At 41.9% G+C, this 17,153-nt stretch overlaps 1 protein-coding gene and 1 pseudogene across 2 annotated transcripts; both read left to right on the forward strand.

Moving 5' to 3' along the window:
- The first annotated feature begins 6,120 nt into the window (after nt 1–6,120).
- On the forward strand, nt 6,121–8,419 carry TAF7 (TATA-box binding protein associated factor 7). Its single transcript, XM_081134884.1, has one exon. The coding sequence runs from the start codon at nt 6,816–6,818 to the stop codon at nt 7,887–7,889; it is 1,074 nt and encodes a 357-aa protein (XP_080991010.1). The 5' UTR covers nt 6,121–6,815; the 3' UTR covers nt 7,890–8,419.
- A 7,291-nt stretch (nt 8,420–15,710) lies between these two features.
- LOC308555990 (mitochondrial ornithine transporter 2 pseudogene) lies at nt 15,711–16,616 on the forward strand (annotated as a pseudogene). The gene has a single exon. The product of its transcript is annotated as a mitochondrial ornithine transporter 2 pseudogene (transcript).
- The last annotated feature ends 537 nt before the right edge of the window (nt 16,617–17,153 follow it).

The following is a 17,153-nucleotide window of genomic DNA, read 5'->3' on the forward strand; positions in this document are numbered from 1 at the left end:
TAGTTCTCAACTTCTATTTCAGCCAGGTTTTGGAAATGGTTCCTTAAACTGCCTCCAGTCTTCTCTTCTACCCCATGATTTAGCTGTCAGTCTTTAAAGTCAAAGATGGTGCTGTCGTTGAGCGTTAGATATATTCTGTATGCCCTGAGAGATTGTGTGGAAAGTGTAGAACGAACTCCACCTTAAGGGTGTCATCTAGGTCAGGGGGGATCGATCACCTGCAGAATGCAGAGAGGCGGTGGAGGGCAGGTACTCCTGCAGGCAGACTCTGCTGTACTCCTTGCAGCTCCGTATGAGAGGACTGGCATTGGCATCCAAGACCCGCATTTTGCCCTGAGCTGTTCTGTCCAATCCCCTCCACTAAGTGGTAGCAGCTCGGCTCTTCTGGTCCAGATTTCTCCAGTAGCAACCAGAGTATTTACTCCCCTAATGCTCTTTTACTTCTAGGGGCAGGGGAGATAGTTACTGAAACGGGTCTGATTAATTCGCAGAGAATTACTTGCAGTATTCAAATCTACTGCGGTTTAGGAGTAAACCTGGCTTCTGTTAAGATAGTTTCTAGAATTTCCAAAACAAAATGTCTGCCCTAAAAGCCATGTTATTTATATCCAGGATGAATACGAGTCTATGAAAAGCATTTCTAGGATTTCCAGTGAAGGTTTGAGGTTCAAGGGGCCTAGGGACTTCCTTTGGCATTTCCACTAGACCTACCCTGTCATTCTCGACTTCGTCCCTGCTCTCTTCGCCCGGCCGGAGGTGAAGAAAGGCTTCTGGTACTCACCCATGGTTCTGGCCACCGAGACGCAGGGCTTTGGCGAGCTTCCCCACTCCTAAACCTCTGGCCATTGCTTCCGGATCTCCTAGTGGGTCTGCTGCGTGATTCGGGGGCTGGGAAAGGACAGCGGGAAAGGAGACAGCGGGAAAGGAGACAGCGCTTCCCGCGCTCTGCTCCGTGCGCCTTCCCTGTGGGGGGGGCTTCTTGCTGCGTCGTCTCAACGCTGCTTCTCAGATCCCAACACCTCGCCAAGGTTGCTCCCGGATTACAAAGGCGTGCTGGGAAGAAGAGTCGGCGCCTCACTCAGGATGGTTAAACATCCCCACGTTAGATTGCAGGAGGGACGGCACGCAGAGCTCGCCCCGGACGTGTTCTCCAAAGTCTGCGGGGATCGCTGCGTCATTGTCGCCAGTGACTGGCCTCGCTTCGCTCCACCCACGGACTGGCCGACAGCGGCACCCAGAGGCCCGAGGTCTGCTTTCATTTCTGAAAGTCCTCGCAGGAGACCGCATTTGTTTCATTTCCAGGGTTTATTTTAGAATACCAGTTGGTTTAGTACAAAGGCTGCAAGCCATTATTTCTTGTTGACAAAATAGGATTACTATTGCCTTTCACAAAATTTAAATCAAACGTTTTAACTTATTAAAATGCATATTGACTTAAAATAAGAATTCTTACAGAATGTTCCCTCTTGACACTTCCTTTTAAAGACGATATACTATTTAAGCTTCTTTTTCTTAAAAAACTTTTTACTCAAGAAATTATCCATTGTAAAAAGAATTTTACATTACAAAAAAATCCTCACTGCAAATTCTAGTGTAAAAGACATTTTCTCTATAAAAAGGTAGAAAATCCTGATAAAAATTTTAAATCACCAGTACTTGCATTATATAATTACTGATTTAAAGAATTTATATTCTATGCCTATTCATACTTTTTAAATACATATATACTTTTTTTCTTTTTTATTGTGGTAAAATATACCTGACTTAGAATTTACCATCGTAACCATTTTAAGTGTACATTTCAGTGGTATTAAATACATTCATAATGTTGTGCAACCATCATTACCATCCATTTCCATAATTCTTTTCATCTTGTAAAACTGAAACCTACATCCATTAAATGTTAACTCTGCATTCTCCCTTCTCTCCATTCCCTGGCAAACACCATTCCACTTTCTGTTTCTATGACTTTGACTACTCACAATACCTAACATAAGTAGAATCAAACAGTACTTGTTTTTTGTGTGATTGGCTTATTTCACATAGCATAGCAAAGTTCATCCATGTTAGAGCATATGTCAGAATTTCCTTCCTTTTTAAGACTGAATAATATTCCATTGCATGTAAATACAATATTTTGCTTATCCGTTCATCTGTTGATGGGCATTTATGTTGCTTAAAACTTTTAGCTACTGTTAATAATGCTGCTAAGAACATGGGTGTACAAATAACTCTTCAAGACTGCTTTCAGTTCTTTTGGGTATACACCAACATGTGGAAATTGCTGGATCATATGGTAATTCTGTTTTCAAGCTTTTGAGGAACCACCACACTGTTTTCCACAGTGGCCATGCCATTTTACATTCCCACCAACAGGGCACAAGGGTTTCAATTACTCCACATCCTTGTCAACATTTGTTATTTTCTGGTGTTTTTTTCCCCCCCAACAGTAGCCATCCTAATGGGTGTGAGGTGGTATTTCATTGTCGTTTTGATTTGCATTTTCCCAATGATTAGTGATGTTGAGGAGCACCTTTTCATGTGCTTATTTGGCCTTTTGTATACTTATGGAATTATATATATACTATTATAATCCTCCAAGTAATTAGTTCTTTCATGGATACTACTGGTTGCTTCTATAGGCTGAATATTTGTGTCTTTGTCCCTCCCCACCAAATTCATATGTTGAAACCTAATACCCAATGTGATAGTATTTGGAGGTAAAGCATTTGGGAGGTGATTAGGTCATGAGGGTGGAGTCCTCATGAACAGTATGAATGCCCTTTTAAAAAAGGTTGCAGAGAGCCCCCATACAACTCCCACCATGTAAGGTTACAGTGAAAAGACTACTGTCTATGAATATGGAAGTCTGCCCTCACCAGACACCAAATCTGCCAGTGTCTATCTTGGACTTCTCAGACTCCAGAATTGGGAAATAAATTTCTGTTGTTTACAAGTCACTTGGTTTATAGTATTTTGTTATAGCAGCCCAAATGGACTAAGACAGTTGTCTATGCCCTCTCCTTCCTTCTAACACCTTATTTTTAGTTTAGGGGCCCATTCTCTGAGTACTTAAGGAGAAGCTGAACCTATTCATAGCTGAGGTAGGTTCTGAGAGACCGAAACCAATAATGATAATCTCATTCCACTTGTCAGCGTTTAGTTAGGAATATAGGCTTAAAATAATGAGCTTAGGGCATGGTTTCTCAGCCTTGATATTACTTTGAGACAGATAACTCTCTGTTGTGGGGGATAAGTATACTGTATATTGTAGAATATATAGCAGCATTCCTGGCCTCTACCCACTAGATGCCATTAGACCCCACCCCCACAGTTGTAACAATCAAGGAAGTATTCAGACACTACCAAATATCACCTCTTCCCCACCATCAAAATGGTGACTATTATTGAGCCAGGGATAGGTACATGACCTAAGTTAGTCCAACCTGATTGAAAGACAGACTGTGGTTGGGAGTAACCACTCTCTAAACTTACCACGGACAAAGAAGGAAGTTCCCCAGTTACTGCTGGCAGGTTTCTTGTGACCACAGACTTTGGAAGTTTATAAGGAGATGAGGGCAAACTTGAAAAAAAATAGAAAAAATATAAATAAATGGTCATTCTCCAAACTTAGGAAAAGAAAACCAATTTGTGCCAAGCCATGATTCTCTCTTACTTAGAGGCAACCATACTTCTAGAACTGCACTGTCCAATACAGTAACCACCAGCCACATGGCCACTTGAAATGTGGCTAGTCCAAACTGAGATGTACTGTAAGTGTAAAATACGCACCAGATTTTGAAGAATTAGTACAAAATAAGAATGTAAAATATATCAGTCACAATTTCTATATTGCTTATATGTTGAAATGCTATTTTTGATGCTTAGATTAAATAAAATGGCATTGAAATTAATTTCACTTGTTTCTTTTTGCCATTTTAATGTGGCTACTAGATAATTTAATATACCATATTTGGCTTTCATCTGAGGTTCACATTAAATTTTTATTGGACAGAGCTGCTATAGACTACCTGGTTTTTCAGATAACTGATTTTCTTATTGTTTATATCAGTGTAAATTAGGTTGGTCTTTTTCTTCTCACAAAAAACATCATACTTGATATCGAAGACTATGTGTTAAATTCAAAAGCAGACAATATGTTTCAGGATTGAAGGAGGCAGATACCTTAGGGGAAACTTCAGTTAATCCTTTTAATTATTTCTGACCATCTTCCATTTAAAGGTTTGCTAACTAAAATACTTAATAATTTTGGCAAATAAGAATTGCATAGAATTTAAGTTACTTTCTCTGATGAGGATATTGGAGCATAAAAAAAACAACTCAGGCAATTGAAATGCAAAACAATATATGGATTATTTTCCATATATAAGTATAACCTCACATTTTGTATAGTTAAATAAAGCATTATGCAGAGGATAGCATGTTAAAACTCACCTCTATCAAATAAGTAAAATCAGGTATAATTAAGGGAGAAATACAATAAAATTTTTATCTTTGAAAAGAGAAAATAGATCATACTGGAAATTATAGATAAATCAGCTAACTTTCTTCAACACATTATAGAACAAAGAGAATTAATGTACAGTTATCTTAAGGAGCATAATTTCAACTTCAAACTTAACATAAAAAAAACCCAAACTGGTGACAGGCCATTTTCATTTCCTCCCATAATACACAGTCTACCTAAACCAAAGAGGACACATTCACACACACTATTAGCAAACCTCTCTGCTCCTAACAATTAGTACTGTCCTTGACTAGAGAGGAAATGTATATGAAGTGACTCTATCTCATTTTAAAGTAACATAGAATGTATTTTCTCTCACAGATTATTATAGGGGTTAGACTTATATTTATGTTCCTTCTAGATGGGTCAATTGGTTCATTCAAACTTTTTTTTGAACATCTCCCATGTTTTGGTACTAGGTACTGGGACATGATGAACGGGACAGAAGACTCCTCATTATCATGGAGCTTCCAATCTGGGTGAGGGAGACAATAAGTACATAAAGAAATAAAGTGAATTTTGGAAATGTTAATTACATTTTAAGAGCTTTCTCTTGAATTTAGATGTAGTTGTCAATATTTTAGAGAATAGAAATTAAATTTTTAATGACCTCGGTGCTCTACCAAACTGACCCCATTAAAAAAATAAATGGAAATAAGTAGAAATAAGTGGAAATTGTTGCATAATTAGTGGATTACATAATACATAATTGTATTTTTACATAATTATGTAAAAATAATTACATATTTTTTTGTGGATTGGCTTAAATACTACAGGCACACGTTGATGAATACTCGATTATGTACAGAAGAGACAAGCAGAAAACAGTAATCAAAACAGTAGAAGTGGAATGAACAAAAATCCTAACAAATTTAAAAATTACTGGCAGGTGAGTGGCAGGGAAGTAATACTTCAATTGTATTCTACCTCAAGCTGACCATTTGTCAGGCAACTCTGTCTTAATCAAACATTTGCCTCTAGAAGAACACTTACTTCTTTGTTTACACTTATATCTACATCAAACATATTAAAAAGAGGAATCACCCTTGTTCCCTTGAGGTTCTTCAGAACAGAAACAGACCCTGAGGCACGGGTCCACGCCAGTCATTTTCATAACCAACGTTATGACTTAGAATTATACTGTGGGCAGCATGTCCTCCTCACGCCACTGATCTGGGCACTTGGAAATGCACTGCATGGTTAATTATAACTGTATATGCCCTGGAGAGCATCCGAGATGTTAACAGAAGCAGAGAAGCTTCCCGCAAGGATGCCCTGTGTGCGACAAGCACCCGGAAGCCGAGGAGCTGCCCGGCCCCACGGCGATCCAGTCAAAGTTCTGGCTCACGGCGGGCGAGGGGCGGGGGCGGGAGGGTCCAGGTCTTCCTCAGAACCCTGTCCAAATACATATTTCCAAACCAATAGCTCTTTAAGAAGTTATTCCCATCGCGTACAGCCAAGTTCTCGCGAGAAGACAGTCTGACGCCGGCTGGCGTAATTGCGTGTTGCGCCTGCGCGCTCTCAGGCAGCCCGCACTTCCGCCTGAGTCGTGCTGTCACTCACAGCCGTCTCCCGCCCCGCGCGGTGACGTAGCACTTTCTTTTCTGCTTGGTGTGCAAGCCCCGGACGGAGGTGTGTGGAGCTGCGGAGCTGCCCAGTCTGGCGCTCAGAGCTGCGATTCTCGGCGAGATTTCGCGCTGGCCGCGCTCGGCCATTTCACTGGTAATCAGTCCCGGGTTGCTTTGCCGAGTCGGGAAGAACAAAGGAATCAGGAAAGAGACTGTCGGCTCCCGGCCGCCTTGCTCCGAGAGGCTTCCAGTCCGGAGAAGCTGGATTTACAATCGTCACTGGATTGTAAGTATCCGAGGCGAAGAGAGATCACTGCGCCCCGCTTTTTGACTATCTTTGATCCGGGGAAGTTTGTGGATTGGGAGTGTGTGCTGGGGCATTAACTTTCTGTGCTGCAAATCATTCTGAAAAGCCACCATTTGCTTTCCTGCTCGCTAGCTCTCTGCATTGTCCTGCAGCGGCATCTAGAGGTTGGAACTTGGCATTGCAGCTCATATATTTAAATGGACCTAACTGAGCAAGCCAGTGTCAGTAACAACTGGTATTCAGAAACAGCATATTTAAAGACTTGGTGCTTAATTCAAAATTAAGAAAAATAGACGCTTAGCTGCTGTACTACTTAAATATTTCAATTCATAACAAACTGGTCTAACTGTTGCAGTAGCTGGAACTTTTTAGTGCAACAAGTGGTTATTAGAGAAGTGAGTCACAAAGAAAGATGAGTAAGAGCAAGGATGATGCTCCTCACGAACTAGAGAGCCAGTTCATCTTACGTCTGCCTCCGGAATATGCCTCTACTGTGAGGCGGGCAGTACAGTCTGGCCATGTCAATCTGAAGGACAGACTGACAATAGAGTTGCACCCGGATGGGCGCCACGGAATCGTCAGAGTGGATCGGGTCCCACTGGCCGCAAAACTGGTAGATTTGCCGTGTGTGATGGAAAGTTTGAAAACCATTGATAAAAAGACTTTTTACAAGACAGCCGATATCTGTCAGATGCTTGTCTCCACAGTTGACGGCGATCTCTACCCTCCAGTGGAGGAACCAGTTGCTGCCGCTGCGGCTGCTGCAGCTGCTGCAGCTGATCCCAAAGCAAGCAAAAAAAAGGACAAGGACAAAGAGAAGAAGTTTATATGGAACCATGGAATCACCCTGCCTCTAAAAAATGTCAGGAAGAGAAGGTTCCGGAAGACAGCAAAGAAGAAATATATCGAATCTCCGGACGTGGAGAAGGAAGTGAAGCGTTTGCTGAGTACAGATGCCGAAGCTGTCAGTACTCGTTGGGAAATAATTGCTGAGGATGAAACAAAAGAAACAGAAAATCAAGGCCTCGATATCTCTTCTCCAGGAATGTCAGGCCACAGGCAGGGCCACGACTCGTTAGAACATGATGAGCTCCGGGAGATATTCAATGACCTCAGCAGCAGCAGTGAAGATGAGGATGAGGCCCAGCATCAAGATGAGGAAGATATAAACATCATGGACACAGAGGAAGATCTGGAAAGACAGCTACAGGACAAGCTGAATACATCAGATGAACAGCACCCAGAAAATGAGGGAACCAATCAGCTGGTGATGGGAATTCAGAAACAGATCGATAACATGAAAGGAAAGCTCCAGGAGACCCAGGACAGGGCAAAGCGACAGGAAGATCTCATCATGAAAGTGGAAAACCTGGCTCTCAAAAACAGATTTCAGGCTGTGCTGGATGAACTCAAACAAAAGGAAGACCGGGAAAAGGAGCAGCTCAGCTCCTTGCAAGAAGAGCTAGAATCACTTCTAGAAAAGTAAGAAGAGTTTTGATGCTTAATTTCATCCCATAGAGTGGTCAGCATTAGAAGAAAGTTTTTGGCTTCATCACCTGGACTAGATATAACTTTGCAGTAATTGCCATTTCCTCTGCTGCTTTTTACTGAATTTGTCTTATAGACAACTATAAATGTGAATTTCTATTTCATTTGTCTCTCAGAATTTTGCTAGGTGTTTATCCTGTAGGAAGTAGGAATGTATGATAGATAAATGTAGGAAAGTTGTAAGATTAGTGGAATGAACAGTTCAACCTTAGTAATCACAACTTCACTGCAGGACTTTGCTGCTATTTTTCCATTTGCCAAAAGCTGCTATTGCTAGTCTGTGGTGCCATCTGAGGTCAATAAGAAGAGTAGTCTAGAGCAGTGAAGCTAGTTTATATTTTCCCATGCAGTGCCTAATTTTTTCCCCATGCAGTGGCTAATTTTCAAGCTCTTTTTCTATATGTAGGGTTGCAAATCATTTTATACAGTTGTTTTAACAATAAATAAAAACTAGTTTTCACCTCATAATGTGTCTTGCTCTTTTAGGGGTAGTGGGTGTTGGATCCTCTTGTGAGGTGGTTTGCTGGTGGGGTTTAACAACTGAGCAATTTGATCCTGTTTTGTAGGGAAAGAAGCAGTTATGTGGGGTTTTAAGGAAAAGATAAACACAGTAGGTGCAAACAAATTGAGAAATGTCATCTTTGTATTCTGTTAAGTTTCTAATCCATCTGCTCCACTTGGAGGTTAAGAAACACTAGGTACAAAACCTTCCTAAACTACCCTAATTTTTGTACATGAAGGTCTTTTTTATGCTTTGTGTGTGTTGTTTGTTTTTAAAAATATGTTGTTACTGATTTTTAGAGAGAAAGGAAGGGAGAAAGAAACATTGATCAGCTGCCTCCTGCATGCCCCCCACTAGGGATCAAGTGAAACGCAGGCACGGGCCCTGACCAGGAATCAAACTGGTGACCCTTTGATGCACTGGACCATGTCCAACCAGCAGCCACATTGGCCAGGGCACTTTGTGTGATTTTTAAAAGCGCTACACTCATCTGCTTAATATATTAGAAACAAAACAAAGGGAGGGCTTTCAGGTACTGTTGAAGGAATCATTTCATTGTGTTGGATTAAGATTATATTTCTAAATATTTTCAACTTAATTTCTGTAATTTAATAATCTGACAGCCAAGGTGATTTGTCCATGTCAGTTCATCAAAGTTGCTCATAAAGGAAGTCAATACATAGTCTGATACTTCAAAATTTCTTAAACATAATTTTCATATTTTTTATATGTGCTTAAGATTCTAATCTAATGCCTCACACTTGAGCTATTTGGAAGAATCAGTGTTAAAATTTACAAAATGCAGAGTTGCCTGCAATTCATTTCTGATAGTTTATAAAGAAAATCTTTGGTTTGAAAATATTAGCCTCCTGAAGCAAAATTTAAAGCCCATTTTAGTTGGGTATTTGACAAGAAACTGGTGAAATGGTAAATAAGTTTTCTAGACTTCTCTAGTCTACAGTCATACATGCAGATATTTGGAGACCTCACAAGGATGATTTTTCTCTCATGTTATCTGATCATTTTTCTTTTACTAAAATGTTTTCATAATTTTGAGATTTCAGTGTAGAATATGGATGCTTAAGTACGGTTTCTCTCAGTATCTAGGTTTTGGATTATTTCTTAAGGTTTGCAAATAATAAGAGGCAAGTTTTCTTAATACATCAGGGTGGTTGGTAACAAATTCTCCTGTTTTAGTACATTGGATATTTTGCTATAAGACTGACACCTGAAAAGCTCTCACTTTATTTGGCTTTACAGTAGATCATTTATCAAAACAATTTATTCCTATGAAGACCTTACCACTAGCGATGGTTTGTTTCTATTAATAATGGCAAGGAGAGATGCTGCTTGCAAAAAACAAAAAGTGATTTCATTACCCCCATTTCAGTTGTAAGCTCTGCTGATTTTCAAATCCATATTTCTAAGCCTGATGTCTTCTGAACTTTAGATTTAATATAGTCAGCTGTGTACTGGAAACACTCATAAGTGTTCCCTCAGGCAATTCAACTTGACATGTTCAAAATGGAGCTCATTATTTCTCCCTTTTCTTGAAAGCCTACTCTTCCTCCTGTGTTTCATGACTCAGTAAAATTAAATGGCACTACCACCCATCCCAGTTGCTGAAGCCAGAAATTTAACCCATAATCTTTGACTACTCCCTCTTACTACTGATTGTACTTTCCAAAAAGCTCTTCAGCCACTCCATTCCCACTGCTACTGTCTTAATATAAACCATTATTATCCTTTGCCTAGCAAATGGCAGTAGTAGCTTCCTAACTGTGTGTGTGTGTTTACGTAAGTTCATCATCCAACTTAAGTTTTTTGACCTGGCCACCAAAGTGATGTTTCCAGGATATATTTGATCATGTCACTCCCGTGCTTAAAACCATTCAGTGGTTCATCATTATTTCAGGCTTAAGTTTATATTTTTTAAAAGGATACACAAGATTATGAGTGCTCCAATTACCTTTTCAGCCTCATCTCACCATATCCTCTCACTGTTTTCAACTCCTCCTGAGCTTATTTACATTTTCCCAAGGAGTTTAATTATACTCCTCTTCCTCTCCTGAGCCTTAGAGCCTTTTAACAAGCTTTTCACTCTGCCTAGAACACTCTCCCCTTTATTTGGCCACATCCTACTTAACCCTCAGTCTCAACCTGAGTGTCACTGACTCCAGCAGGTCTCTTTATATTTTGGTTAATCCTCACCTGAGGATATTTTTTCCATTGCTTTTCAGAGAGAGTGGAAGGGAGGGGGGCGTAGAGAGAGATAGACAATGATTGGTTGCCTCCCTAGGCCCCAACCAGGGCCAGGGAATGAACCTGCAGCCCAGGTACATGCCCTTGACTGGGAATAGAACTTGTGGGCCTTTGGTGCTAGGGCGATGCTCTAACCATTGAGCCACAGCAGCGAGGGACAGCAAGTCTTTCTTCATCTCCATCTAGGTTAAGCAATTCTATCATGGCTTTGCCTATACTCTGTGTTTCCCTCTTATTCAACAAATATTTATTGTGCGAAGCAATACCAGACACTGTATATGAAGTCCTGAACTAAACATTTAGTGTCTATAATCTCTTGCACTCTATATTAGTCTACTGGGATAAATGATCTGCTATGTGCTTATCACACTAAAATATAAGTTACTGTTGCTCATACGCCCCACTAGGCTGTAAATTCACTGAGCAGGCACTTTGGCTTTGTTAGTCACTAAACTTATTAAATAGTAAAGAAATTAAAATCTCAAGGTCAGGAGATATAGTACCTAGGTCTGTATCCTAGCTCAGTGACCTATTGTATTGTCTTGGGCAAGTAACAGTCTGTTTGTTTCAATTTTCTAAAATGGAGGTGATAATATTACCTACCTCAGGGCTGTTTAGTTATTGGCTGTTGGCTATTGAGTTGATACATATAAAGGACTTAGAACAATGCCTGGAATATAGTAAACAATAAAAAGAAAACTATTATTGCCTATTTACTAAGGCCTGAACATAACGGATTAAATAATTAGTTGACTTAAAGAATTATCAAAATAGTAGAAAAATGTATAAAGAAACAGCTGTTTAAAATGTGATTGACTGGTTTCAAATTAAAGGCTCTAAATCAAAGTTTATAAATTAGAGCAGAAAAAAGGTTTGCTTCAAATATATCTGCAGCATAAATAAGCTGACTCAACTTATTGTAACTTTATTGTTTTATATTTTATTTATGGCTTAGCTTTGCATTAATATTAATTACTCCACAATGAAGAGTAATTATCTGTTACATAAGCTTCAACAAAAGAAAGACTTAACCAAAGAAGATTGGGATCCGTTTCCCTTTAAATAAATCCGAAGTTATCAAAAAAAGATCCACTTTCTCATAGCTCCCTTGGCTAATGAGTGTGGATGTGGTTGGGCTACAGTTTTCAGTATTTCTAGGTTCACGAACAAAAGTTATGAAGAAATTTTTTAAAATTAATGTTTTAAAATATTACAGAAATAAAAAAGACTCACGGAAAAAATTTAAACAATGCAGAAATTTTACAAAAAATAAAAAGTCCCTTTCACCTTAACTTTCTAGGGTAAACTTAACATTTTGATATGTATCATTCTAGGTCTTTATTTGGTTATATAATTAATTACATACATATATGTAGTTCTGTAAAGCAAAGAAAAATATATGATTCTGTTAGAGACATGATTCTAAACCTTTTCTCACTCAAAAATACATTATGAGTATCCTTATCAGCTTGTATAGATCTCCCCCCCCCCCCAGTGATATAGATATTTTCTTAATTTTATCCACTCCCCTATGGCTGGTCACTTAGGTTGTTCCATTTTAAATGTGCTATTACACAGAATGCTGCAATAAACATTCAGGCCAATATGGCCTCTGTTTTGTATCATATCTATAGATTAGGTAAATGGAATCAGTATTCAGTTTTAAATGTCATGAAGCCTAACATTTCAAATCTAGAGATCAAATGTTTGAGATGAAAAATTTGGATAAATTGTAACAATTCATGTCTCTGAAGGACTGTGTCTTAAACTCTGGTTTTTATCTTTTATTATCCAGTAAGAACTCTATGTGAAAATATAGACAAAGGCTGCTCACCAGTTAGAAGCCATACAGGCCTTCTTTCTGTACCTCAAATGTCCCACCACAGAGCTTTATTTAGCACTTACATTTCCCCTTTCCTAGAACAGTCTCCAGATATTTTCATGGCCAGCTTTTTTTGTCATTCAGGCCTCAGCTCAAACCTCACTTTCTCTAGTGGTCCTGTCAGTCTAATTGCTAGGGAACATGTGATTTGGCTAGGCATTCTCCAAGAAAAGCCCAGGTCACACTGTCTACGACAATAAAATCTATCTGTTGACTGACTCTACCCATACACGGTCTTCTTTTTCTCAAGAATCTTCACTGAAAAGTTGGGAGTTCCTTTGCCATTATTTTCTGATATGTATGCTTGGAAGGACATGTGCTTAAAATTGAAACAGGAACATCATCATTTTGGTTAGTTAGAATCAGGAAAAAATAGTTTCTAAGATTGCTTATTGTCTTGAGCAGTGTTTAATGTATGCTGGGGTCTGTTCTCTTCAAGTACAGCTGTTTAGTGGAACTTGATCTCCATCTCTACTATTTGTGCATCAGCTGTATCTGACAATTCAATGAGGATACAGACCATTTCCCTATTAATGCCCTTTTGATCCCTGGCCTTTACTAATTTGGTTTCTCCAAAACATATATGAACTTAATGCAAAAGCAGTTGATGATTTATTGGAGTAGACTGCATCTCTTGTGTTTGTAAAAACTCGGTGTGTTTTTAAAAACAATGAACCAGATATAATTAACTTAAAACCAGTGGTCATTATTAAAATATTTAATGTGCTTCTGGATAACTTGAGAGGGCCTCCACAATAAATATTAAAATATACCTTTTTCTCCCTGTCTTTCTTGAGGGTCATATCAAAACATTAAGACATCCCTCAAATATGACATGAAGGATTTATAAATCTTTTTCTAGTCTAAAATGGCAGATTGTTCTTACATATCTCTTCTTTATCAAAACTCCTGCCAAATAACAGTAACCCCCAAAGTTAAGAGAATAAGAGATGAGACATCAAATTATAGATGTCAAACCATTTTCAGAAGGCCAAAGCAAATGAATAAATGATAAATTAATTGAGAGATCAGAGAATGTCACATGCTAAATGTCTGCAACAGGGTATACCAAAGAGAAACAAACCCACTTGATATAGAACCTGTGAGGCTCAATTTTTGCAGGCAGAAGTATCCACGGAAGGGGGAAAGGCATGAGGCTGGAAACTTGTGATTCACTAAAGTCTGTGCTCAGAGCTGTTGGATATCCAAGATCCCTATCGCACCCTAGGGATCTAGGTGACTCTTCCTTCCCCATCCCACGGATGGAAAGTTTATTTTCTTTTATTATTTATTTATTTATTTAGAAATATATCTTTATTGATTTCAGAGAGAGGAAGGGGGAGGGAGAGAGAAACAAACATCAGTGTTGAGAGAGTCATTGATCAGCTGCCTCCTGCACATCCCCAGGGTATGGAGCCCAAAACCCAGGCGTGTGCCCTGACCTGAATCGAACCGCATTCTCCTGGATCATGGATGGATGCTCAACCACTGAGCCACACCTGGCTGGGCTATTTTATTTTTATGTATGTATGTATGTATGTATGCATTTTGTAAAGTGTATTTTCTAGGTAAATTGAAGCAACGGCTCAAAGTCAGAGAAAGGCACAGATGAAGGTTGGGGTGTATGGCAGCAAATAAGGGAATTATGTGAAAATCTATATCCTTTACTGCAGGAATGTCACCCCTCCTCCCTCATCTTGGCTTTATCAAAGCAGTATCCGTAGAATACCCCTTCTCCATCCACACAAACCACACACACGCCCACACACGGAGTTAATCAGAAGAATATTCTCTGAAGAAACGTGTGTTCCCGAGAAAACAAATTTAAGTACTGACATCTAGGCCTTCTCCAAGAAAAGCCCAGGTCACACTGTCTACGACAATAAAATCTACCTGTTGACTAACTCTACCCATACACGGTCTGCTTTTCAGTGCTCATTTGACAGCCAAAGATAACCAGACAAGGAAAGCTTTCTAGATGAAAGAGAAAATCATTTCAGTATACTTTCTGCCCCTTCCCCCACTTTGTTTTTAACCCCCAAAGTAAAATCCCAACTAGACCTTGGAATGCAAACCGTAAGAGGATACATTCTAACGCTGGATTTATGAGCATCTGGGAAGGAAAAGCGTGTCCTAACGGCGGGACCCTCGCTGATGTCCCAAACCTCATCTTAACTTGGAAGGTAGTGTGTTGTCATTTATATCCCGAACTTACGCAGCTGCTGCACAAAACACGAGGGCTCCTCAGGAACCTCGAAACTTAGCGAGGAACCACACAGCCCTTTACTATCAAGTTGCTTAGCAGTACATAAATACCATTTTTTTCCAAGCTGATTGTAAAGTGCCATGACCTACCTCTAGAAATGATGAGAACTCAGTCCCAGGGCTCTAATCCCAGGTCCTGGCGACGTTGCCACGAAATAGGTCTTCTCCAGCTCCCGCAGGCCCGGAGCAGCGCGTCCGCGGGCCTCGGGCCGCCTCCCGCGTCCCAGGGAGCGGGGCCACCAGAGGCCCTGCGGCGCCAGTCCCCCTGTGGAGCGGCCAGGCTAATCCCAGAGACTATCAAAGGTTTTCCAGTCAAAAGCAGCCACCGATTGTTATGTAAAAACCCCCCAGCGGTTTGTTTGTCTTCCCTAGTTAAACCTTTGGGTAGGCTGACCCTTTGGCTCCAGGCTCTTTCTCCCAGAGACACCTGGGGAGGCGGGGGTCTGGCCCAATAGGGCAGTATCCCCCCGCCCCTGCCCCTAGAAGGGCGGCGCCCGGGGTCTCCCAGTCCCCGCACGAATGGGTCGTGTAGCTTACGGTTGCTGTGCCCATTCAAAGTGTCTACGTATTCGGTCCGCGGCCCCCGCGCGCAGGCGCCGGGGTGGCCGTTGCGGGGGCGCGGCCGGCAGGGCGCGCTGCAGAGCCTCGCGCGCGGCGGGGGCGGGGGCGCAGGCGGAGGGCCCGGAGTTACCCGGGGCGAGGGGAGGCGGCCCGCGGCCTGGCCTGGGGTTGAGGGGCTTTTCCCGCGGCTGAGGGATAGCCAAGAGTAGGCGGCGGGACCTCAGACGCCCGGCGCAGCTCCAGGGCCTTTCCACGGAGACCGAGACCCGAGGTCGGGTGGAGCGGTCATGAGATCCAACCCCGCCTTCCAGGCGGCCATCGACCTGACCGCGGGGGCGCTGGGCGGCACGGCCTGCGTGCTGACCGGGCAGCCCTTCGACACGGTGAAGGTGAAGATGCAGACGTTCCCCGGCCTCTACAAGGGCTTCACCGACTGCTGCCTGCAGACCTACTCGCAAGTGGGCCTGCGCGGCTTCTACAGGGGGACCGGCCCCGCGCTCCTGGCCTACGTCGCCGAGAACTCCGTCCTCTTCATGTGCTACGGCTTCTGCCAGCAGTTGGTGAAGAAAGTGGTGGGACTGGACCGGCAGGCAAAGCTGAGTGACCTGCAGACGGCCACGGCCGGTTCCATGGCGTCGGCGTTTGCGGCGCTCGCCCTGTGCCCCACCGAGCTTGTGAAGTGCCGGCTGCAGGCCATGCACGAGATGGAGAAGTCGGGCCGCATCGCCCAGAGCCACCGCACGGTCTGGTCCGTCGTGAAGAGCATCCTGAGGAAGGATGGCCCCTTGGGCTTCTACGAGGGCCTCTCCAGCACCCTCCTTCAAGAAGTACCGGGCTATTTCTTCTTTTTCGGTGGCTATGAACTGAGCCGATCGTTTTTGGCCTCCGGGAGATCGAAGGATGAGCTGGGCCCGGCCCATCTGATGTTAAGTGGCGGGGTTGCTGGGATTTGCCTTTGGCTTGTCATATACCCAGTGGATTGTATCAAATCCAGAATTCAGGTTCTTTCCATGTCAGGAAAACAGGCGGGGTTTGTCGGAACTCTTTTAAGGATTGTGGAAAGGGAGGGGATAGCAGCCTTGTATTCGGGACTGACCGCTACTTTGATCCGAGCGTTGCCTGCCAACGGGTCGCTGTTTCTGGTCTATGAGTACAGCAGGCGGAGCATGATGAGCCACCTGGAGGCATCCTGAGGGGTCCCGGGGAGCCTGCACTCGGGTGCGCACCGTTGAGGGCTATGGTTTATCTCAGGGTTCCACGGAGTACTGGACTAATGTAGAATTATTGTTTACTGCATGGGAATTTTGTTTCTGTCTTCTACCTTAGGTCTTAAACTTTATGGAAGAACCTCTGTTGTTCATCATATAATTTCTGTCCATAACTGTGTTGAAATAGAAGAGTTGCTGCTTTTGTGTTTTTGTGCGATGTACTGGGGGAGTGGGTGGCCCTAGCTACCTAGTTTGAAAGGCTAAGTATAGTTATATCACAGCTTTTGCAGTTTAGCTGGTTATGTGTTGTGAGTGAAACACAGTTTGGTTCCCTGCTTAATTTCACAGCACCCGAAAAAGGGAGTTAACTGTGTCTCATGAAGTTGGTTATAAATGATTGCTTAACTCATTCAAGAGGTAGGTTCTCTTGAAAACTGTACACTGTACTAGGCAATTAAAGTTAAAAAAAAGTTTTTGTGTGGTAATTGGAAACCAAGATACCCATCTAGATTTTTAAGAAGA

Source organism: Miniopterus schreibersii, assembly GCF_964146895.1.
Source record: "Miniopterus schreibersii genome assembly, chromosome: 4".
Taxonomy (NCBI): Eukaryota; Metazoa; Chordata; class Mammalia; order Chiroptera; family Miniopteridae; genus Miniopterus; species Miniopterus schreibersii.